This window comes from Scyliorhinus torazame, chromosome 4 (genome assembly GCF_047496885.1).
Source record: "Scyliorhinus torazame isolate Kashiwa2021f chromosome 4, sScyTor2.1, whole genome shotgun sequence".
Lineage (NCBI taxonomy): Eukaryota > Metazoa > Chordata > Chondrichthyes > Carcharhiniformes > Scyliorhinidae > Scyliorhinus > Scyliorhinus torazame.
In genome coordinates, this window is record NC_092710.1 from 87,525,901 (window position 1) to 87,551,828 (window position 25,928).

At 48.5% G+C, this 25,928-nt stretch overlaps 1 protein-coding gene across 1 annotated transcript in view; it reads right to left on the reverse strand.

Annotated features, from left to right (window-relative positions):
* Positions 1 to 25,928, reverse strand: part of asrgl1 (asparaginase and isoaspartyl peptidase 1) — a 540,016-nt gene that overhangs the window by 55,279 nt on the left and 458,809 nt on the right. The window contains exons 3-4 of the mRNA XM_072498343.1: positions 12,208 to 12,350; positions 4,006 to 4,148 (exon numbers count right to left, since the gene is read on the reverse strand). Coding sequence (XP_072354444.1) covers positions 4,006 to 4,148; positions 12,208 to 12,350 — 286 coding nt within the window. The remainder of the gene's footprint in view (positions 1 to 4,005; positions 4,149 to 12,207; positions 12,351 to 25,928) is intronic.

Consider the following 25,928-nt stretch of genomic DNA (forward strand, 5'->3'; position numbering starts at 1 on the left):
TACAGCGCAGTACAGGCCCTTCAGCCCACAATGTTGCACCGAAACAAAAGCCATCTACCTACACTATGCCATTATCATCCATATGTTTATCCAATAAACTTTTAAATGCGCTCAATGTTGGCGAGTTCACTACTGTAGCAGGTAGGGCATTCCACGGCCTCACTACTCTTTGCGTAAAGAACCTACCTCTGACCTCTGTCCTATATCTATTACCCCTCAGTTTAAAGCTATGTCCCCTCGTGCCAGCCATTTCCATCCGCGGGAGAAGGTTCTCATTGTCCACCCTATCCAACCCCCTGATCATTTTGTATGCCTCTATTAAGTCTCCTCTTAACCTTCTTCTCTCCAACGAAAACAACCTCAAGTCCATCAGCCTTTCCTCATAAGATTTTCCCTCCATACCAGGCAACATCCTGGTGAATCTCCTCTGCACCCGCTCCAAAGCCTCCACGTCCTTCCTATAATGCGGTGACCAGAACTGTGCGCAATACTCCAAATGCGGCCGTACCAGAGTTCTGTACAGCTGCAACATGACCTCCCGACTCCGGAACTCAATCCCTCTACCAATAAAGGCCAACACTCCATAGGCCTTCTTCACAACCCTATCAACCTGGGTGGCAACTTTCAGGGATCTATGTACATTGACACCTAGATCCCTCTGCTCATCCACACTTTCAAGAACTTTACCATTAGCCAAATATTCCGCATTCCTGTTATTCCTTCCAAAGTGAATCACCTCACACTTCTCTACATTAAACTCCATTTGCCACCTCTCAGCCCAGCTCTGCAGCTTATCTATATCCCTCTGTAACCTGCTACATCCTTCCACACTATCGACAACACCACCGACTTTAGTATTGTCTGCAAATTTACTAACCCACCCTTCTGCGCCTTCCTCTAGGTCATTGATAAAAATGATAAACAGCAACGGCCCCAGAACAGATCCTTGTGGTACTCCACTTGTGACTGAACTCCATTCTGAACATTTCCCATCAACCACCACCCTCTGTCTTCTTTCAGCTAGCCAATTTCTGATCCACATCTCTAAATCACCCTCAATCCCCAGCCTCCGTATTTTCTGCAAAGCCTACCGTGGGGAACCTTATCAAACGCTTTGCTGAAATCCATGTACACCATATCAACTGCTCTACCCTCGTCTACCTGTTCAGTCACCTTCTCAAAGAACTCGATAAGGTTTGTGAGGCATGACCTACCCTTCACAAAGCCATCAAACTGGGTTCGTTAAGGGGAGACAGCTGAACACGAACATACGGAGGATGCTAGGGGTGATGATGATGCCCCCACCAGAGGGGGTGGCGGAGATAGTGGTGGCGATGGATGCCGAGAAAGCATTTGACAGGGTCGAGTGGAACTACCTGTGGGAAGTGTTGAGGAGATTTGGTTTCGGTGAAGGGTTCATTGGATGGGTACAGCTGCTATATAGGGCCCCGGTGGCAAATGTGATCACGAACAGGCAGAGGTCTGACTACTTCCGTCTTTATAGAGGGACGAGGCAGGGGTGTCCCCTGTCTCCGTTACTGTTTGCATTGGTAATTGAGCCCCTGGCCATAGCACTGAGGGGCTCCAGGAAGTGGAGGGGAGTACTCAGGGGAGGAGAAGAACACCGGGTATCATTGTATGCAGATGATTTACTGCTGTATGTTGCGGACCCGGTGGAGGGGATGCCTGAGATAATGCAGACGCTCGGGGAGTTTCGGGAATTCTCGGGGTACAAATTGAACATGGGGAAGAGTGAGTTGTTTGTGGTACATCCGGGGGAGCAGAGCAGGGGAATAGCGGATTTACCGCTGAGGAAGGTAACAAGAGATTTCCGGTACTTGGGGATCCAGATAGCCAGGAGTTGGGGAACCTTACATAGGCTTAATTTAACACGATTGGTGGAACAGATGGAGGAGGATTTTAAGAGATGGGACATGGTGCCCCTGTCACTGGTGGGTAGGGTGCAGGCGGTCAAAATGGTAGTCCTCCCGAGATTCCTTTTTGTGTTTCAGTGCCTCCCGGTGATGGTCACGAAGGCTTTTTTCAAGAAGATCGAGAAAAGCGTTATGAGTTTTGTGTGGGCTGGGAAGACCCCGAGTGTGAGGAGGGGGCTCTTGCAGCGTAGCAGGGAGAGGGGGGGACTGGCACTACCGAGCTTAAGTGAGTACTATTGGGCCGCGAATATTTCAATGGTGTGTAAGTGGATGGGAGAAGGGGAGAGAGAGGCGTGGAAGAGATTGGAGATGGCGTCCTGCAAAGGAACCAGCCTACAAGCGCTGGTGACGGCGCCGTTACCGTTCACCCCGAAGAAATACACCACAAGTCCAGTGGTGGTGGCAACACTGACAATTTGGGGGCAGTGGAGACGGCATAGGGGAATGACGGGAGCCTCGGTGCGGTCCCCGATAAGAAATCATAGGTTTGTCCCGGGGAGAATAGATGGGGGATTCGGAGCATGGCAGAGAGCTGGGATTGTGCAACTGAGGGATCTGTTCTTGGACGGGACGTTTGCGAGTCTGGGAGCGCTGACGGAAAAATATGGGTTGCCCCAAGGGAATGAATTTCGATACATGCAACGGAGGGCTTTTGCGAGGCAACAGGTGAGGGAATTCCCGCAGCTCCCGACGCAGGAGATTCAGGATAGAGTGATCTCAGGGACATGGGTGGGGGATGGTAGGGTGTCAGATATATACAGGGAAATGAGAGACGAGGGGGAGAACATGGTGGATGAGCTGAAGGGAAAATGGGAGGAAGAGCTGGGGGCAAGAGATTGAAGAGGGGCTGTGGGCAGATGCCCTACGTAGGGTAAACTCTTCGTCCTCGTGCGCCAGGCTTAGCCTGATACAATTTAAGGTTTTGCACAGGGCACATATGACCGGAGCAAGGCTCAGTAAATTTTTCGGGGTAGAGGATAGGTGTGGGAGATGCTCGAGAAGCCCAGCAAACCACACCCACATGTTTTGGTCATGCCCGGCACTGCAGGGGTTCTGGGTAGGGGTGGCGAAGGTGCTTTCAAAGGTGGTGGGGGTCCGGGTCGAGCCAGGCTGGGGGCTGGCTATATTCGGGGTTGCAGAAGAGCCGGGAGTGCAGGAGGCGAGAGAGGCTGATGTTTTGGCCTTTGCGTCCCTAGTAGCCCGGCGAAGGATACTGCTTATGTGGAAGGAAGCCAAGCCTCCGGGCATGGAGACCTGGATAAACGACATGGCAGGGTTTATAAAACTGGAACGGATAAAGTTTGCACTAAGGGGTTCGGCTCAGGGGTTCACCAGGCGGTGGCAACCGTTCATTAACTGCCTCGCAGAACGATAAAGGAAATGGGAAGGTAACAGCAGCAACCCAGGGGGGAGGGGGGGGGGCTCAGGTGGGTCCTCAGGGGTGTTTTTGTAAAGATATTGGTACTTGGTTATGTATATTGAATTGCTGATTTTATTATTTGGGAGAGCTATTATTTTTGTTATGGCAGTTGCCATTTAGTTTATATATTATTTATTTATTTGTTAAAATACGGTCACGGTTATTTATATTGTTTTGCTGTTGTAAAAAGGGGAAAAACCTTTGTACTGTTTTGTATGGCCGAAAAAGTTGAATAAAATATATTTTTTTTAAAAATGAATCTATGAAACAGAACGGCCTGATTAAAATTACTTCATAGACTCATATGTTTATATGTTTGAACTGAACAGATGTTCCAATTATGATGCAAATTTGTAGCTGCTTAAATCTCAAAACTTCATGGCATGGAGTTACTGCGAGGGGTTTTGCTGAAGCTATACTCAGTTTCTGTACAGCCTGATTGAGATAAACACAAACAAAAAAACTCCCAAGAATGAGTGCAATCAAGCAGCATCATTGACTGGAATAAATCAAAGCTAATTGATACCAAATGAACCACACAACTCAATTTATACTGAAGGTATTAAAAGTATATGTGTAGGATTCTGCCCAAGGTACAGATTATTAAGCCTTGTCCAGTTAAGACAGGAGACCGGAATTAAATTAATTTACATCTGTGAATCCACTGCTGCAAGATTTTTCTTCAACCTTTCTCTCGACCTTTCAGTAATCAAAGACTCCATTGGGACTTCTGGGAACCCCACTGCTTTAGCGAATCGTGATGCACCTCGGTCACTCAGCATCACATGCTTGGTCTAGAAAAGAAGCAGGTTCTCATCAGCATTTCATCACATTTAAAAATGAATCTGATATGGGATTTAAACGAGCCAAACAAATGGGTTTAGGAGTGACAGTATTGAATTCTTTACCCGTCAGTCTGGCCTCAATAAAACTCGAGATGGATTTGTAGGTATAGTATTATTTATTTTTAACCAACTTGCAAGGCTGACTCGCTTCACAATGAGCCTCAGAACACACAAGCTGTCTTCTGAAACCCTAGGAACCGAGTGAGGTCGGAGACAAAGAGATCTCTGCAAATACATTCAAATGGCATCAAGTTTCACATACAAGATTCCCATAGGTCATCCTATACACCTCCTGACCTGGCCATATATCCTGATTGGCTCACTTTGCATTCCTTAACCCTGGGCCTCTTGTTACCCAGCATCCTTTTCCCCATCCTTGCCATGCTTTCTGAATTCCTTTGTCCTTTGTGAACTCACTACTATTAGACTGGCCCACATCTACATTACTGTAACTAATATGTGAACTAACTATTTTATATCACATTTGTCATTCCCTCCTTTTATCATTTCATGATAACCTATCTGTCCAATCCGTAGCTATGGCCCCTCATCTAAGAAGATTTGTCGCTACATTTCCAATTCCTATTGCAGTCTCCCGTCATCCGCTGCACCCTCTTGGTCCTGACAGCCAAGATTCTAGGGGCATCTATCTGTTCCAGGGCACCCTGCATTTTACCCAGGTTTCCTTCAGTCCTAAATGAATTAAGTATATCTCCTGATAACCTACCTTCTAGTTGTACTCCCCTTCTCACACGCTCCGTCCTCTCTCTAGTCCCCCTCTCTCTCTCACAACCTCTTCCTACCCTCTCTTCACAGTCTGACTTTACCATTATGGCACCAATCTTAACACATCCAACATCAAATTTACATGTACTCCAAAAACAAGGCAATGTCCATGTAATGTTCCCTTCCCATCGCCGGGACCGGTGCAATTGCTTCATGAGTCCTGCATTGTCCGTTAACCTGATGACCTTCCATGAGTCGTTACCATGTCCTTGGATATGGGGACGTCACCTCTGCATAAGTGAAATATCCTTGTAGTTTGGTTGGGGTTACAGGTGTAGATGATATTTCCCTTTTCCATTTCCGTCGCAGAAGTCACGCCAAGCGAGGCGAGGCGGAAGATTACATAGGCGGTGCGTAGCCACCCCATCATGCTCCACACCTGTAAAACAGCGCTTCTTTTCCCGTTACTGTGGCTGTAATCTTGACTGGCCATTCGGTCCCAATTAACGGCTGGTATTTGCCTCCAACTCCCTGTTTTGTCCGGTTCTGTCATAGGCCAGGGTAACGTGATGCAGTGAATGTTCAATGTCTAATGTCCACCACTGGGGTGTGATAGAAATATAACACTGTTGTCCCATCCTCCATGATTGAACCGTTACCCCTTCATCTCCGCACTCGAACTGTAGCTGGAAGATGCACAGTAAATCTCGGGCCAACAAGTTACAGTCCAATCCAGTAGTCACCACAGACTGATGATCTGTAGACTTATTCTCATAAGTGACTGTCACAGGTTCAGAAATAGGATACTCACACACCTGTCCTTGGCGCCCCTACAAATGCTGGGTGTGGTCGGGTAGTGGTAGTCGAAGTTCTGATTGCAACGAAGACATGGCTGCTCCAGTGTCGATTACAAATGGGTAATGTTGATCTCCTATCTGCAGAGAAATAATAGGTTCCCTGTCCGATTGGAGAGTCCTTATGACTAAATTAGCTAGTCAATCTTGTGTTGGGAAAGTGTTTGCCTGGGAGAAGTCAGTGTACCTCGTCTGTCCTCCCCTTGGTGGGTACCCCCTCCGTTGGGTTGAGTAGTCTCCTTCTGCTGCCTGTCTTTTAAAGGGGCATTCCTGATACCAGTGATCTGTACGGCCACAATTAAAACATGTATTGCTCCCTCTATATCTGCCCCATCCTCTTTTCCCAGTAGACCAATGGCCCCTCAGAGGGGGTGGCAGTTGTAAAGCTGTTGGTGCTTACGGTGGGCCATAAAGAGGGGCTGAAGGTCCTCCCCCGTGTTGATCCACCCACCCAAGGTCACAATATTGGGCTTTCAGCTGGTAAGCTACTGTAATTGCTGCCGGTTGGGGTCTCAGATCATCCTTTTTCAAAGAACAAAGAACAAAGAACAAAGAAACGTACAGCACAGGAACAGGCCCTTCGGCCCTCCAAGCCCGTGCCGACCATACTGCCCGACTAAACTACAATCTTCTACACTTCCTGGGTCCGTATCCTTCTATTCCCATCCTATTCATATATTTGTCAAGATGCCCCTTAAATGTCCCTATCGTCCCTGCCTCCACTACCTCCTCCGGTAGTGAGTTCCAGGCACCCACTACCCTCTGCGTAAAAAACTTGCCTCGTACATCTACTCTAAACTTTGCCCCTCTCACCTTAAACCTATGCCCCCTAGTAATTGACCCCTCTACCCTGGGGAAAAGCCTCTGACTATCCACTCTGTCTATGCCCCTCATAATTTTGTATACCTCTATCAGGTCGCCCCTCAACCTCCTTCGTTCCAGTGAGAACAAACCGAGTTTATTCAATCGCTCCTCATAGCTTATGCCCTCCATACCAGGCAACATTCTGGTAAATCTCTTCTGCACCCTCTCTAAAGCCTCCACATCCTTCTGGTAGTGTGGCGACCAGAATTGAACACTATACTCCAAGTGTGGCCTAACTAAGGTTCTATACAGCTGCAACATGACTTGCCAATTCTTATACTCAATGCCCCGGCCAATGAAGGCAAGCATGCCGTATGCCTTCTTGACTACCTTCTCCACCTGTGTAGCCCCTTTCAGTGATCTGTGGACCTGTACTCCTAGATCTCTTTGACTTTCAATACTCTTGAGGGTTCTACCATTCACTGTATATTCCCTACCTGCATTAGCCCTTCCAAAATGCATTACCTCACATTTGTCCAGGTTAAACTCCATCTGCCATCTCTCCGCCCAAGTCTCCAGACAATCTAAATCCTGCTGTATCCTCAGACAGTCCTCATCGCTATCCGCAATTCCACCAACCTTTGTGTCGTCTGCAAACTTACTAATCAGACCAGTTACATTTTCCTCCAAATCATTTATATATACTACAAAGAGCAAAGGTCCCAGCACTGATCCCTGTGGAACACCACTGGTCACAGCCCTCCAATTAGAAAAGCATCCCTCCATTGCTACCCTCTGCCTTCTATGGCCTAGCCAGTTCTGTATCCACCTTGCCAGTTCACCCCTGATCCCGTGTGACTTCACCTTTTGTACTAGTCTACCATGAGGGACCTTGTCAAAGGCCTTACTGAAGTCCATATAGACAACATCTACTGCCCTACCTGCATCAATCATCTTAGTGACCTCCTCGAAAAACTCTATCAAGTTAGTGAGACACGACCTCCCCTTCACAAAACCGTGCTGCCTCTCACTAATACGTCCATTTGCTTCCAAATGGGAGTAGATCCTGTCTCGAAGAATTCTCTCCAGTAATTTCCCTACCACTGAAGTAAGGCTCACCGGCCTGTAGTTCCCGGGATTATCCCTGCCACCCTTCTTAAACAGAGGAACAACATTGGCTATTCTCCAGTCCTCCGGGACATCCCCTGAAGACAGCGAGGATCCAAAGATTTCTGTCAAGGCCTCAGCAATTTCCTCTCCAGCCTCCTTCAGTATTCTGGGGTAGATCCCATCCGGCCCTGGGGACTTATCTACCTTAATATTTTTTAAGACACCCAACACCTCGTCTTTTTGGATCACAATGTGACCCAGGCTATCTACACCCCCTTCTCCAGACTCAACATCTACCAATTCCTTCTCTTTGGTGAATACTGATGCAAAGTATTCATTTAGTACCTCGCCCATTTCCTCTGGCTCCACACATAGATTCCCTTGCCTATCCTTCAGTGGGCCAACCCTTTCCCTGGCTACCCTCTTGCTTTTTATGTAAGTGTAAAAAGCCTTGGGATTTTCCTTAACCCTATTTGCCAATGACTTTTCATGACCCCTTCTAGCCCTCCTGACTCCCTGCTTAAGTTCCTTCCTACTTTCCTTATATGCCACACAGGCTTCGTCTGTTCCCAGCCTTTTAGCCCTGACAAATGCCTCCTTTTTCTTTTTGACGAGGCCTACAATATCATTCGTCATCCAAGGTTCCCGAAAATTGCCGTATTTGTCTTTCTTCCTCACAGGAACATGCCTGTCCTGTATTCCTATCAACTGACACTTGAAAGCCTCCCACATGTCAGATGTTGATTTGCCCTCAAACATCCGCCCCCATCATTACATACTCGGTCTTAATCTTTGTAACTGAGCCTCCTTCCTGGCCTACACCCTCCTTCCAATAAAATCTGACTGCCCGGGCCATCTGGGAAGGGTCGTTCTCTGTCCAATTCATGTTATTACATTTCACAGCAGTAGTCACGGAAGGTGGTAGGCAATGCATTACCAATATTGAGGGGAATTCTGACCATTTTGGTACAGCAAGTCGCCTGACTGCCCACGGTAGATTTCATTAAAACGTTCCAGAAATTCCTCTGGCTCCTCAGTCTTTTTAGGTTTGAGGTCTAAGATAGCAAAGATGTTTATGGGCTTTTGAAATGTGGCATTCAACACATTCAGGATTTGTGCCCGTCTATCATCGTCCAAGGCATGGGCTTGCTGAAGTGCGGCATAGATAGCATAATTCAAGTGGTTGAGGTGACTGCGGTACTCTACTAGGGTTAAAAGCTGCTGGACTAGGGCCCAGAAGTCCCTATAATCAGCTTGATAACTGAGATGGTAGTTCTCAAGATAGTCCACAAAAGCAGCAGGAGTTTTCTTTCTGTCTGGGATTGCAGCCAGAATAGCCATCATCTCACTGGGTCTCCATGGGAAATAAACGTCTATCGTGGGCTGGGCTGCTGCTGCAGGGTTGGCTATTTTCCTAATCGGCAACTGTCTCAGAGTCTCATTAGGGGGCGCTTTAATGGTTTCCTCTGGCTCTTCAAAGACTTCGACGTCCTTCCCTTCCGATAGGGGGAGCTCCGGCTCCTCAGAACCATTCCTGTCCTCTTTCTTTGTTCTCATACTTTTCTGTCCTATCATATCGGTCTTAAGGGATCTAGGTGGTATGCGTAATTGTTTCTGGATAGGATCAGGCCCCTCTCTCATTGTCAGAGATCAGGTCCTAGAGCTAACTGGGCTTGTGGAACAGAGCTCCCCTTCTCCAACAGACGGTGAAGGTGCAGAAATAGGACCCAAACTATCAACCAAAGGGACTGGAGAGGCTGGCATGATTTGAATCTGGGGAGCAGTGACTGGATATAAATTATGATACCCTGGTGGTTCTGGAATTAGTGCAGACAATGCTACTGGCGCAGCCAGGACTCTACCCGACATGGTCCAATTCTCTAGGTCACCATCTGCCTCTGTCAATGCAAGGCCAGCCATTGAACCACGTAGTCCATTTTTAAAACTCAAGTCCACTCTCTCTTTACTTGCACGTTTTTTGAATGCACACTCCTTTTTCAAGATCGCCAGAGTTTTCTGGTTCCCCACTTCACTAATTGGATTCCCCATTTTAAGGGCATTTTCTTGCCAACTTGATAACATGATTTTATCCCTCTCCTCTTGGCAATATTGTCTCCATAATCCAATTAACTCTTTTGCTTTAATACTTTGGCTTTTTGCAGATTTCACCCTGAATTTTCTTAATGATGTCCAGATCTTTAGTGACCCCTAGTGGCCATTCGTCACCCAATTTCTTCCTTAAAGTTGCTGACATTTTCCTAAAATCTCTCGCTTTGTCTGGATAAATATCACATAATATTTGCAGGTTGATAGGGTTGTGAAGAAGGCCTATGGAGTGTTGGCCTTTATTGGTAGAGGGATTGTTTCCGGAGTCGGGAGGTCATGTTGCAGCTGTACAGAACTCTGGTACGGCCGCATTTGGAGTATTGCGTACAGTTCTGGTCACCGCATTATAGGAAGGACGTGGAGGCTTTGGAGCGGTGCAGAGGAGATTTACCAGGATGTTGCCTGGTATGGAGGGAAAATCTTATGAGGAAAAGCTGATGGACTTGAGGTTGTTTTCGTTGGAGAGAAGAAGGTTAAGAGGAGACTTAATAGAGGCATACAAAATGATCAGGGGGTTGGATAGGGTGGACAGTGAGAGCCTTCTCCCGCGGATGGATATGGCTGGCACGAGGGGACATAACTTTAAACTGAGGGGTAATAGATATAGGACAGAGGTCAGAGGTAGGTTCTTTACGCAAAGAGTAGTGAGGCCGTGGAATGCCCTACCTGCAACAGTAGTGAACTCGCCAACATTGAGGGCATTTAAAAGTTTATTGGATAAACATATGGATGATAATGGCATAGTGTAGGTTAGATGGCTTTTGTTTCGGTGCAACATCGTGGGCCGAAGGGCCTGTACTGCGCTGTATTGTTCTATGTTCTATGTTCTAACTGTTTGGATCACTCGTGTTATCCAAGCAATTCCCCATCATCTCAAACTAGTCCTCAAGACTGCGTATTTTCGCCACTACAGTCCAAGGATACGATTTTAGCTTAATCAACTAGTTTCCAAAACACACACACGTGGAATTAAACCATCCTTTCGATGTCCCACCAATTCCAAAACACACACACGTGGAATTAAACCATCCTTTCGATGTCCCATCAATTCCAAAACACACACACGTGGAATTAAACCATCCTCTCAATGTCCCATCAATTCCACAATTTACCCAAAACTGAACTATCAATATTCTGATATCCCATCAGTTTAATTTTCTAATCCCCAGACTGACCTTTGACTTTGTCGAGACGATCTTTCCGTACCAACCGCGAGTGGCCAGACCAATCAGACCATAAGAGGGGAAAATCAATGTGGTCATTTTCCAGCTACACACAGTGTGGGCCCATTTCCACTTTCCTTGTCCAACATCGGTCTAATTCTGATTTCGCAGCTGGCTGGTGACCGTCTGGAGAAACCCCGGGTTTCGGCACCAAATGACAATATTGAATTCCTTACCCGTCAGTCTGGCCTCAATAAAACTCGAGATGGATTTGTAGGTATAGTATTATCTATTTTTAAGCAACTTGCAAGGCTGACTCGCTTCACAATGAGCCTCAGAACACACAAGCTGTCTTCTGAAACCCTAGGAACCGAGTGAGGTCGGAGACAAAGAGATCTCTGCAAATACATTCAAATGGCATCAAGTTTCACATACAAGATTCCCATAGGTCATCCTATACACCTCCTGACCTGGCCATATATCCTGATTGGCTCACTTTGCATTCCTTAACCCTGGGCCTCTTGTTACCCAGCATCCTTTTCCCCATCCTTGCCATGCTTTCTGAATTCCTTTGTCCTTTGTGAACTCACTACTATTAGACTGGCCCACATCTACATTGCTGTAACTAATATGTGAACTAACTATTTTATATCACATTCGTCAGGAGAATCTGAAATGCCAAAGAATCTGGAGGGGTAACCTTGAGAGTAAAGGACACTGGAAACAGATAATAAATCAGATTGAGACACCATCGCACAGAGTCTGACAGATGGAATAAACCAGCATTTATTGCTAAATAAACTTTAGTTCAGCAACCAACCAGCTCTGGACCAGCTTAATTAGACTGGTGAGAGTACCCAGACATCAGATTAAAATAGTTTATCTTCGATATTAAGTGCCACATGGTAGGGTCCTCAAGAAACAGAGCCCAATTTAAAGTTCACTGCAGCAGTTCAGGTTTTCCAGTTAAAGGAAGAAGCTCCCAGCACCTGGGAATGAGGCTAGCGCCCCCCGCAATCCCTTCCACCAGCTCAGACTGCTGGCTTCCCTCCGACTCAAGTCCCCCCACAAGCCACACCTGACCCCTCCCCCCAAATCAGGATCCCTGACCTTGCCCCGTACCTGACCCCTGACATTTCCACCCATCCCCGACCCCTGATCTTTCCTCCCATCCCTGACCTTCCCCCGCCAAAGCCCAACCAGAGAGGGAAAGTTATGTCAGTATATTTTAGGAGTAAACTCTACCTGTTCCATAATCAGTCGAGCAAGCTTTGTTGGATTAGCTATGTTTCTGACAGCAGCAACTGCTCCGGCATTAAGGTTTTTTCCATCCATGATAAAGGCATCAAGCTCAACTTCACCACATTCATTGAGCACAGCTCCACAACCTAAGTCCAACAGGAAAGAAATTCACAGTCACATTGTCTCATTTGAGATCCCTGCTCTTGTTTTTCTGTCAAAGAGGGAAACTCCCAGTTTCAGCTTTTTTTCTCAATTAATAGTTTATTTTGGTGCTATATTTTCCAATGAATATCCAGTTTCCATCCACACAAAAGAATAAGGAACTGAATGGGGTAGAAGAACAAAGTGGTCTATAATTACAGTCAAAAGATGTACAGGTTAGTTAGATTGGTCATGATCAATGCGTGGGGTTATGGGGATAGGGCGGGGGAGTGTGCCTAGGTCGAGTGCTCTTTCGGGGGGACGGTGAAAACTCAATGGGTCGAATGGCCTCCTTCTGCACTGTAGAGATTCTATGAAATTAGCATCCAAGTTCAACCTTTGTTCTTCAAATTGGAGAATCGTGAACAGTGGTGCTGCCTAGGGGTCAGTTTTCTTTTGATATATATAAATGACTTGAGATATTTGAATAAACAGTAGAATTGCTGATGCACCAAACTTAGTGGCAGCAAACAGTGAGGAGGATACGAATCGACTGCAATAGACATAGATAGGCTTGCAGAGTTGCCAGACAGATAGCAGATAGAATTTAACAAGAGATGTGACATGCATTTTGGCAGAAGGGCTGGGGGAAGGTGACTTAGAATCATAGAATCATAGAAGTTTACAGCATGGAAACAGGCCCTTCGGCCCAACCAGTCCATGCCGCCCAGTTTTTACCATTAAGCTAGTCCCAGTTGCCCGCACTTGGCCCATAACCCTCTATACCCATCTAAATGCTTTTTAAAAGACACAATTGTACCCGCCTCTACTACTACCTCTGGCAGCACATTCCAGACACTCACTACCCTCGAGTGAAGAAATTGCCCCTCTGGGCCCTTCTGAATCTCTCCCCTCTCACCTTAAACCTATGCCCTCTAGTTTTAGACTCCCCTACCTTTGGGAAAAGATGTTGACTATCGACTTAATGACTCAGTGTACAGGTCCAGGGTGATCTGGAGTGTTCATGTGGGTAGATCTTTGAAGGTGGCAGGACATATTGAAAGAGAGTGATTTGCAAAAAGTTAAAATTCTAAATTGGGGCAAGACCAATTTTGATGGTATTAGACAGGAACTTTTCAAAGTTGATTGGGGGAGTTTGTTGGCAGGCAAAGGGAACGCTGATAAGTGGGAGGATTCAAAAGTGTGTTAACCAGAGTTCATGGTAAGCACATTCCTTTTAGAGTGAAAGGCAAGGCTGCTGACAGCAGGGAACCCTGGATGACTCGGAATGTTGAGGCCCTGGTCAAAAATAGGAAGGAGACATGTGACATATAGTCATAGATGTTTACAGCATGGGAACAGCCTTAGGCCCAGTTTGTCCATGTCGCCCAGTTTCTATCACTAAGCTAGTCCCACTTGCCTGCATTTGGTCCATATCCCTCTATACCCACGCTGCCCAGGTAACTGTCTAACTGCTTTTTAAAGGAAAAAAATATATCTGCCTCTACTGACGAATGTGATATAAAATAGTTACTTTAGAGATATTAGTTAATGTATTGTAGAAATAAGCCACTTTGATTCTGGCAGGTAGAGACAAAGGGATTTGAGACCGCATGGAAAAAGCAGGAAGAGGTGTGTCTACGAGAGTGATGCTGCATTGATAGGGGCCAGAGAAAGGGATTGGAAGTGAGCCAATCAGAATAGATCAAACAAGTCAGGAGGGACATAGGATGACCTATGGGTGTCGAGTATGTGAAACTTGATACCATTTGAATTGATTTGCAGAGATCCCTTTGTCTCTTTGTTCATTCGCTTTCTGGGATGTAGGAGACTGGATGTCTCTTATGTTTCTGTGAAATGAATCAAGCTTGCAAGCTGAATAAAATAACTTCTTTTTACGTGCAAAGCCATCTCGACTTTTATTGAGGCCAGACTGACGGAGAAAGAATTTTGGGAATCAACACTACCACTGCCTCCGGCAGCCCATTCCAGATGCTCACCAGCCTGTGTGTGAAAAAATTGCCCCTCTGGTCTCTTTTGTATCTCTCCCCTCTCACCTTAAACCTATGCCTTCTAGTTCTAGACTCCTCTACCCTTGGGAAAAGAAAGTTATCTAGGATTGCAACGGGATCTTGATCAATTGGGCCAGTGGGCCGATGAATGGCAGGTGGAGTTCAATTTAGATAAATGTGAGGTGATTAATTTTGGTAGATCGAATCGGGGCAGCACATAATCAGTTAATGGTGAGGTTTTGGGGAGCGTTATCGAACAAAGAGATCTAGGAGCACAGGTTCATAGCTCCTTGAAAGTGGAGTCACAGGTGGACAGGGTGGTGAAGAAGGCATTCGGCATGCTTGGTTTCATTGGTCAGAACACGGAATACAGGAGTTGGGACGTCTTGCTGAAATTGTGCAAGATAAGACATTAGTAAGGCCACACTTGTAATACTGTGTACAGTTTGGACACTCTGTTATAGAAAGGATATTATTAAAATAGAAAGAATGCAGAAAAGATTTACTAGGATGCTACCAGGACTTGATGGTCTGAGCTATAAGGAGAGACTGGATAGGCTGGGACTTTTTTCCCTGGAGCATAGGAGGCTTAGGGGTGAACTTAGAGGTTTATAAAATGATGAATGGCACAGATAAGGTAGATAGTCAACATCTTTTCCCAAAGCTAGGGGAGACTAAAACTAGAGGGCACAGGTTTAGGGTGAGAGGGGAGAGATACAAAAGGGTCCAGAGGGGCACTTTTTTCACAGAGGGTGGTGAGTGGCTGTAACAAGCTGCTAGATGCAGTGGTAGAGGTGGGTGCAATTCTGTCTTTTAAAAAGCATTTAGACAGTCATATGGGAAAGCTGGGTATAGAAGGATATGGGCCAAATGCGGGCAATTGAGACTAGCTTAGTGGTTAAAAACTGGGCGGCATGGACAAGTTGGGACAAAGGCCTGTTTTCATGCTGTAAACATCTATGACTCTATGAATGGGGTCTATAGATGCAGGCTGACAAATCATTAAAAATACTCTCACAAGTGAAGCAATTAAAAATAGCACAACATAACATTCAAAAGTAGTTATGCTAAAATTAAAACAGAAAATGCTCAGCAAGCAAGCAGCATCTGTGGAGTGAGAAACAGAGTCAATGTTTTAGGTCATCGGAACTGGGAAAAGCTCGAGATGTGGTAGATTTTGAGCAACGGATGAGTAATACACAGATAAAAGGAAAGTGTGTGATAAGACGACAGGAGCGACTGAATGACAGGGCTGAAAGGAATGGGTGATGGGGCAAGTTTGCACAGAACCCGAGACAGTGACCAGTTCCAACCTCCATAAGAGAAACAGGACAAAGTCCTGCTAAATGCAAAACTCTTACCTGGAACTGATAGGTTACAGTGATTGGGAATAACGGAATAGGTTAGGACATGTTTATTTAAAAAGAGACTTTTAAAAATAAATGTAATGTATCCAATTCAATTTTATTCCAATTAAGGGACAATTTAGTGTGGCCAATCCACCTATCCTACACATCTTTGGGTTGTAGGGGTGAGACCCACGCAGGCACGGGTAGAATGTGCTTTAAAAGAAAAAGAAACATAGCTGACTGGAGGAGTCCTTAAAAATGATGACAAGGTTGGACAAGTTGGTTGTAAAATGCAAAAAGCCTCAAATCCACTTTCCCACTGGCCTCCAATGTCCCTCAATTCCTCAAAATCTACTTCAGCCTTAAATATATTCAACAGTGGTGCATCCACAGTTCTTCAGTGGAGGATTCCAAAGATTCACATCCCTTTGGGTGCAGACATTTCTCCACATATCAGTTCAAAATGATCAGATCCTTATCCCAAGACTGTGCCCCTAGATTCACGCACAGTCACACATTCATATCGGTGGCACGATGGCACAGTGGTTAGCACTGATGCCTCATAGTGCCAAGGAGCCGGGTTCAATTCCCGCCTTCGGTTATTGTGTGGAGTTATCTACGTATCTGCGTGGGTTTCCTCCGGGTGCTCCGGTTTACTTCCACAGTCCAAAGATGTGCAGGTTTGGTGGATTGGTCATGATAAATTGCCCCTTGAAGTACAGGTTAGGTTACGGGGATAGGGTTGTAAATGTCCCAAACCACAAGACAGAGTAGAGTAGAACCTTGCCTTGACCAAGGGTGACCGGACCACCAAGGATGAACAGGGATCGATAGTATGATCCACTACGCTTCGCGTTCAGGATCAAAAGGACGGATTGTAGCCATCAAAGATGGCCACCTGCAAAGGACCATGGGAATTATGGCCAACCCAGGACTCAGACAGATACACAGCCTATGTGTATCTAAAACACAGGCAACCAGACCTGACCGAAACCCCCGCTCGTTTATATTTTAATGGCCCATTTTCCCAGGACAATAGAACTCCAATCAAGCAACCGGTACAGTCACAGACTGATCGGCACCACTCCCCTTACTCAGAAGCACAACTGGCAAGGTCAATGACCGCTAAGGACCCGCCCAGCCACGAAGGCACCCGCCCCTTTATTGGCCGAAATCGAAGCCAGTGATCAGAGCCCTGTCGAACTATTGGGCCCAAGGTTAAGGACCGCCCCAAAGAACGCAAAATCCCAGAGGGATGAAAGAGAGCACAGCCATGTGTTCTGTCTCTTTTGGATCCGGCCTGTGCCAACCCAATTGCAGCAGGAACAGCCAGCTAAGTTCAAGACCAACGATCGCAACCTGACGGATGAGTCCAGCAGAGACAGAGCCACTTTCTTCGAACCAGCCAAGTGAAATCCAGATAAAGGCCTTTATCCATTTGCACAGTGCTGGTCGCCCTAAAGTATAGGTTATTGTAGCTGATAGGTGTAGTTTAACTCGTAGTAGATATTGTGTTTGCATGTTGAGATAATTCTTGAGTATGTAAATAAACCATCTTTTGGTTGTGTGGTCATTTGATCGATATAAGGGAAAGGCTTGTGGTTCACCGAGATAAATAGAAATACCCACAGTATTGGCGACGCTGTTGGGACCTAAATAGAGCAACATTATTGGCAACCTCTGACGGGACTCGATTAGAAGTGACTTTGTCACTCCGAGAGAACCCACAAACTTTGAATCCAGTTGCGAGAAAGAGAAAGAACCACAAGTGCAAGTCCCATATCTACCAAATAACCGAATTTCGGCAGTGTGTACTAACCCACATGCGTACCTAACAGGAAGAGCAAGGTAAACTCGTTAGAATTGTGTACAACTTTCGAGGGATTGTGAGCCGGAAAATAGCTTAAACCATACCCATTGTTCAAATCGCCGCCATATTCCCCTGTCCCAAATTAAAAGTCGAGAAAGAGATAAGAGAAGTAATGGCCACTAAAGCAATGGAAAGATTGATGAATCCACAGGAACCCGAGGGCACAGCGACCAACCAGCAGAGCAATGCCCCGTATGGGAGGAAGAGTTAAGGAAATACTTAAAGGGGAAAGGATGGCCCCTTTGGTCGAATTTTTGCGCTAATGATGAGTCATGTCCAGGAAAGATAGGACAGACTTGGTGGAAGAACCTAAGCGAGGTTCACAAGAAAAACGTAGGGAAAGTCAGAAAGCCGATGGCAATAGTGCCCTGTTTGGCACAGTTGCGAGGCACAGAGGAGGTCGTGAAGACAGTTAATAGAGAAGGAAGAAAAGAACGAGGGTAACAGTAACGAAAGCAAGAAGATACTTGAGCAACTCTGGGAAAAGTTAGCAGCTAAAGACAAGGAAATGGTTGATGTAAAACACGCACATCAATCTTGTCTAGTTCACCTTAGTAGCTTCCAGACCCAGTATGATAAAGCCTACCAAGATACACAGAGCGCAGTCCTGATCAGAGAGAAAACAGAATAACAGGTTGCCCAGCTAACTTGCAAATGCGCAGATTTAAACGCAGCTTTGACAGTGCTCCACAACTCCACTAAGGAACAGGGGCAGAGTACCGTTGACGATGCTAAATGCCGACAGCAGATAGAAAAGTTACAGTCGCTACTCTCAGTACAGAATGGCTTCAGGTACACTTTTGGGCAAGATTTAGATAAGGAAGATGCTCCCGATTGGCAAGAGTTAAACGAAAGCGCCCGAAAATACGTAGAGGACACGGGAAATCAAAATCGAACCCCCAGGCTCACAATTCGACCCCCATGAATCCGGTTACCACAGAACGCAGGTCATCGGATCAGGAGGAGCCCAATATCGTTTACACCACCCCACTATCCATAACCCAATTAAGAGAAGCTTGCACGTAAATTAGTCCATTCCAGCCCACCGCAGACCCGCACAGCTTCTTTGAGGAGGTGCACCAACAAAAGGTTATGTACGGCCTAGACGAGAGAGAGGAAGTAAAGTTAATAGTTATGAGCCTCAGTCAGTCCGTAAGGTCAGCTTTGCCAGAACCCCAAAATTTAGCAGGAGGAACCCTACAGGAAATGAAAACAGCCATATTAGATGCCATCGGGTATAACAAAGGAGATCCAGTCGAGGGTTGAAATCACTGAAGGAAGAACACCCGACCGCGTTTCCTAGTCGTCTGTGGATTCATTTCATGGCAGTCTACGGACAATTGAACCGTGCACACCTAAATGAGGACGACACCACTAAATGGTCCTGCACCTTAAGTCTCGCATGCCACAGACGCAGGTCAAAAGACTTGTGTAAACTACGACCCCGCAGATCACACACGCAATGAGGTTTGGGTACTTAACGACTTTCTAGAGCATGGGAACAAACCCTACACCGACAGACAGATCAGGACGAGATAGAAGCAAACATGCACCCAGTTAGGACTAGCTAGGACCCAGCATGGATAAACGAGGGTAGACACGAGGGACAGCACCCCAGAGCACAGAAACTACGAGGTTGTGACAATTGTGGCCACATGGGACATTACTCACGCGATTGCCGACAAAACCTCCCGAACCATCAACGATACCAACAACCAAACCCCCCACCTAGGAACAATGTTCGGCCCATGCATAATGTTAGCGCCCGTTCAGACGACTTAGCGTTTAACTCCCGAGATTGACTGTGTTCGGACTCCCCAACTTGGATCTGTGAAACACGCTGGGACAAATCAGGCAGACCACTAGTTACAGGCACAGTCCGGGGACATACAGTCGATTTTCTTTGGGACACAGGAGGATCCCGCACCACTATGAACTCCTCCACCATATTTCAACAGGAAAAATGGCCCACCACAGACACCATCACCCTGTGTGGATTCACCGGCCACATGCAACAAGGATATATCACAGCTCCCGTACCCATCCAGATAGGGAACATTAGCACCAAACAACCCGTCATTTTAGTTGACTTACCCCAAACCGCAGAGCACATCTTAGGCATTGACTTTATGAACTCCCATCACCTTTCTTTTGACCCAGTAAACAAATGTGTCTGATGAATGGCTAAAACAGCTAGGGCTCCCGCTACGCTCATAGTAGGGGATTATGAAAACAGGATTTGCTCAGTAGGGGACTATTGGTTTAATCCGCAAACAATTAGTGCAGGCCAGACGATTAGAGAGATCTTCATAAATCACAAAGCTTTGTTCGCACAACACAAACACGACTGTGGGAAGATCCCAGGTACAGTGAAGATTTCAGGTCCCGATCCAAAGCCGCAAAAGCAATACGGTTTCCCACAGCAAGCCAAGAGTGAGAGTTTGAAGGTTATTAACAGTTTGTTAGACCAAGGATTTATTCGACCCATAGCGTCCACAAATAATGCCCTAATTTGGCCCATAAAAAACCTTGATGGTTCATGGCGACTAACGATCGACTACCGAGAACTTAATAAGGTAACCCCTTTAGCAGCCCCCACTGTGGTCACCATGCTCAAACAGGGAATACAGGCAAAGTACTTCACAGCGCTGGACATCAGCAATGGCTTTTGGTCCATCCCATTAGACAGGGCCTGCCAGTATAAATTCGCATTTACATTTCAAGGGCAGCAGTACACGTGGACATGCCTCCCACAAGGATTCCATAACTCCCCTCTCCATTTTCCACCGACAATTGGCCAACGGACTTTCCACATTTTCCCGACCAATATGGAGACAATCTGCTCTTGCAAACAGAGACAAAAGAAGAACACATCTGAATGACTAGGCTTACTGCAATCAATCGGATGCAAGGTAAACCCCAAAAAGGCCCAGACTTTAAAGGAAAAGGTTCTTTATTTAGGCACCATCATCACCCACGGGAAGAGAGAAATTGAGCAAAAACGGATCAAATCCATCGTTAAATTGCCCCTGCCCCAAAATGTCACTGCACTCCGGTCATTCCTAGGTTACGTAGGTGTGGTAGTATGCATTAGGGGTCATGTGGGACTGTGAAGCCGTGATGTCATTGGCTGACAGATCCCGGGTCCTGGTTGGCTGTTGATCCCTAGCTCCGCCCTGAAGGCGGAGTATAAGAACCAGGAGTTCTCCCCCGCAGGCCAGTCTGTTGCTGAACTGCGGGGAACAAGTCACGCTTAATAAAGCCTCATTGACTTCATCTCTATTCGTCTCTCGTGAGTTTTTGTGCGCTACAATTTATTAAGCATGCTTAAAGGACTATGGAGCTCAGGATCATCCCGGAATGCCTGAGGATCAGCCCCCACGCTGTGAACTCAGCAGCAGTTTTCAAACACTGGCAGACTTGTTTCGAAGCATACCTCCGAACGGCCCCCGGCCGGGTCACAGAAGACCAGAAACTACAGGTCCTGCACTCGAGGGTAAGCCCGGAAATTTTCCCTCTCATAGAAGACGCAGAGGATTTCCAGACGGCGTTCGCAGCACTAAAGAGCATCTATGTTCGCCCAGTGAACCAGATCTACGCACGCTACCAACTCGCAACGAGACGGCAAAGTCCCGGAGAATCGCTAGACGAATTCTACGCCGCGCTGCTAACTTTGGGACGGGCCTGCAGCTGCCCGCCGGTAAACGCGATTGAACACACGGACATGTTAATTCGCGATGCGTTCGTGGCTGGTATGAACTCTCCCCAAATCCGCCAAAGACTCTTAGAAAAAGAGTCACTAGGACTCTCAGAGGCACGGGCCCTTGCAGCCTCACTAGATGTGGCCGCGCGAAACGCCCGCGCGTACGGCCCCGACCGCGCGGCAGCCCCTTGGGCTCCGTGGACACCCGTCGCGACAAACCCCCCCCCCCACCCCACAGGTTTGCGCGGTTCAGACGCCGAGTCGTCCCGGGGGAGCCCGCTGCTATTTCTGCGGCCAGACGAAACACCCCCGGCAGCACTGCCCAGCCCGTGCAGCGATTTGCAAGAGCTGCGGGAAAAAGGGCCATTTCGCGGCTGTGGGCCGGTCCCGGGAGGTCGCCGCTGTCCCCGGAGAAGAAGGAGTCCTGCGCGTTTCAAACGCTCCCCAACCCCCCCAGCGCCCCATGTGCGACCCGCAGGCGCAGCCTTTTGGGGTCCCGGCCACCGCTGTCCCCGGAGAACAAGGTGTCCTGCGCGTTTCAAACGCTCCCCAACTCCCCCAGCGCCCCATGTGCGACCCGCAGGCGCCGCCATTTTGGGTCCCGGCCACCACGAGGGAGGAGGGGCGCCACCATCTTGGGACCCCCCAGCCCTGTGCGATGCATGGGGGCGGCCATGTTGTCCACCCCCGCCGCCATCTTGTGACCCCCCAGCCATGTGCGATGCATGGGGGCGGCCATTTTGTTCACCCCCGCCGCCATCTTGGACGGCAACAATGGACCCCAGCATCGACGGCTCCACGGGGTTCGAGGAAGACGCTGAAGCACTACGACCACATCTGGCCTCAATGACGCTGGACCAAGCACGGCCCCGGACGCTCCAGACGACGACAACAACGGTGCTGATCAACGGGCACGAGACACCATGCCTGGTCGACTCCGGGAGCACAGAAAGCTTCATCCACCCCGACACTGTAAGACGCTGTTTTTTGACCATCCGTCCCAGTGCGCAAAAGATTTCCCTAGCTGCAGGATCCCACTCCGTACTGATCAAAGGCTTCTGCATAGTGACCCTAACGGTGCAAGGGAGGGAGTTTAAAAACTACAGGCTCTACGTCCTTCCCCAACTCTGCGCACCCACATTACTGGGATTAGACTTCCAGTGCAATCTGCAGAGCCTAACTTTCCAATTCGGCGGCCCAATACCCCCACTCACTATCTGCGGCCTCGCAACCCTCAAAGTTGAGCCCCCATCCTTGTTTGCAAACATCACCCCGGATTGCAAACCTGTCGCCACTAGGAGCAGACGGTACAGCGTCCAGGACCGGACATTCATTCGGTCCGAAGTCCAGCGGCTACTGAAGGAAGGCATAATCCAGGCCAGCAATAGTCCCTGGAGAGCACAGGTGGTAGTAGTAAAGACAGGGGAGAAGCAAAGGATGGTCATAGACTATAGCCAGACCATCAACAGGTACACACAGCTAGATGCGTACCCTCTCCCCCGCATTTCCGACATGGTCAATCGGATTGCCCAATTTAAGGTCTTCTCCACCGTGGACCTCAAGTCCGCCTACCATCAGCTCCCCATCCGCCCAAGTGACCGCAAGTACACAGCCTTCGAGGCAGACGGGCGATTATACCACTTCCTAAGGGTCCCATTTGGCGTCACAAACGGGGTCTCGGTCTTCCAACGAGAGATGGACCGAATGGTTGATCAACACGGGTTGCAGGCCACGTTCCCGTATCTCGACAACGTAACCACCTGCGGCCACGATCAGCAGGACCACGACGCCAACCTCCAAATATTCCTCCAGACCGCTAAAGCCTTGAACCTCACATACAACGAGGACAAGTGCGTTTTTAGCACAAACCGGCTAGCCATCTTGGGATATGTAGTGCGCAATGGGATAATAGGCCCCGACCCCGAACGTATGCGCCCCCTCATGGAATTTCCCCTCCCTCACTGCTCAAAAGCCCTAAAATGCTGCCTGGGGTTCTTTTCATATTACGCCCAGTGGGTCCCCCAGTACGCAGACAAGGCCCGCCCCCTAATACAGACCACGACCTTCCCTCTGTCGACAGAGACTTGCCAGGCCTTCAGCCGCATCAAAGCGGATATCGCGAAGGCCACGATGCGCGCCATCGACGAGTCCCTCCCCTTCCAGGTCGAGAGCGACGCCTCCGATGTAGCTCTAGCGGCCACCCTTAACCAAGCGGGCAGACCCGTGGCCTTTTTCTCCCGAACCCTCCACGCCTCAGAAATCCGCCACTCCTCAGTGGAAAAGGAAGCCCAAGCCATAGTGGAAGCTGTGCGACATTGGAGGCATTACCTGGCCGGCAGGAGATTCACTCTCCTCACTGACCAACGGTCAGTAGCTTTCATGTTCGATAATGCACAGCGGGGCAAAATTAAAAATGACAAGATCTTAAGGTGGAGGATCGAGCTCTCCACCTTCAACTATGAGATCTTGTACCGTCCCGGAAAGCTGAACGAGCCGTCCGATGCCCTATCCCGCGGCACATGTGCCAACGCACAAATTAACCGTCTCCAAACCCTCCACGAGGACCTCTGCCACCCGGGGGGTCACTCGGTTCTACCATTTTATAAAGTCCCGCAACCTCCCCTACTCCGTGGAGGAGGTCCGTACAGTCACAAGGAACTGCCACAGCTGCGCAGAGTGCAAACCGCATTTTTTCAGGCCGGATAGTGCGCACCTGATCAAGGCCTCCCCGTCCCTTTGAACGCCTCAGTCTGGATTTCAAAGGGCCCCTCCCCTCCACCGACTGCAACACATACTTCCTGAACGTGGTGGACGAGTACTCCCGTTTCCCCTTCGCCATCCCCTGCCCTGATATGACAGCGGCCACAGTCATTAAAGCCCTTAACACCATATTCACACTGTTCGGTTGCCCCGTATACGTCCATAGCGACAGGGGGTCCTCCTTCATGAGTGACGAGCTGCGCCAGTTCCTGCTCAGCAAGGGTATAGCCTCGAGCAGGACGACCAGCTACAACCCCCGGGGGAACGGGCAAGTAGAGAGGGCGAACGGCACGGTCTGGAAGACCGTCCTACTGGCCCTACGGTCCAGGGATCTCCCAGTTTCACGGTGGCAGGAGGTCCTCCCGGACGCCCTCCACTCCATCCGGTCGCTACTGTGTACCACCACTAACCAAACGCCTCATGAGCGCCTCCTTGTCTTCCCCAGGAAGTCCTCCTCTGGAACGTCGCTGCCGACCTGGCTGGCGGCCCCAGGACCCATTTTGCTCCGGAAACATGTGCGGGCGCACAAGTCGGACCCGTTGGTCGAGAGGGTTCACCTCCTCCACGTGAACCCGCAGTACGCCTACGTGGAGTACCCTGACGGCCGACAGGACACGGTCTCCCTGCGAGATCTGGCGCCCGCCGGCAACATGCACACCCCCTCGACACCAATCACCCCCTCCCTGCCACCGGCGCGCCCCGCGACAGCCCCCTTCCCGGGAGGATCGATCCTCCTCCCAGGTCCGACCAGAAGTGAAGCTGAAACAGAAACCGTAAAGCTCCCGGAGACGACAACACTGGAACAAGCACCACCACCACCGGGGCTGAGGCGATCGACAAGGACGACCAGACCGCCCGACCGACTCGTGGCATCGGTGTAACACTAGAATGTTGTGGACTTTCACGAGAATTTTTTTTCCTTTTTTTCCCCCTCTTACGAATACTGTAAATAGTTCAAAACAAAAAAAAACCCTGTACATAGCCCAGTGTAGGGCACTGTGATGACATGCAAAAGTTTTTTTTCCTCCCAGGACCAGCCTTGTAAACCCCTACCACCATGCGAAGCACCACCCCGCTGGGTTCATTTTTAACAAGGGGTGAATGTGGTAGTATGCATTAGGGGTCATGTGGGACTGTGAAGCCGTGATGTCATTGGCTGACAGATCCCGGGTCCTGGTTGGCTGTTGATCCCTAGCTCCGCCCTGAAGGCGGAGTATAAGAACCAGGAGTTCTCCCCCGCAGGCCAGTCTGTTGCTGAACTGCCGGGAACAAGTCACAAGTGAACAAGTCACGAATAGAGACTTCATCTCTATTCGTCTCTCGTGAGTCTTTGTGCGCTACAGTAGGATATTGCCGAAATCATACAGATGGTTTTGCCACCAAAGCAGCCCCACTCTCAGAGCTCCTTAAAAAGAACGCCCCATGGGAATGGCTCCCGCAGCACACAGCCGCCATTGAGGATTTAAAACACACCCTAGGCACAGCCACCGCTTTACAAGTTCCAGACCCAGACTTGCCCTATGCCATAGAAGTAGGAACCACCGACCGAACCCTATCAGCAGTGCTCCTGCAAGAACGACACGATCACTGAGGACCCGTAGCCTATGCCTCAAGAGTATTAGACCCCGTAGGGCAAGGATTCTCAGCCTGCGAACAGCACTTGCTTGCAGTCTTTTGGGCAGTACAGTACATCACAGGCCTCAACCCAGTCACGATCTTGACCGAGCACACCCCCACGCACCTATTACTAGACGATAGATTAAAGGACGGTTCAGTCAGCCAAATCAGAGCAGTTCGTTGGACACTACTGTTCTCCCAGTGAGCCAGAGAAGACACAGCCAGAGTGAGACAGAACCAAGAGTGAGTTTGGGAATTTGAATCTAGGTGGG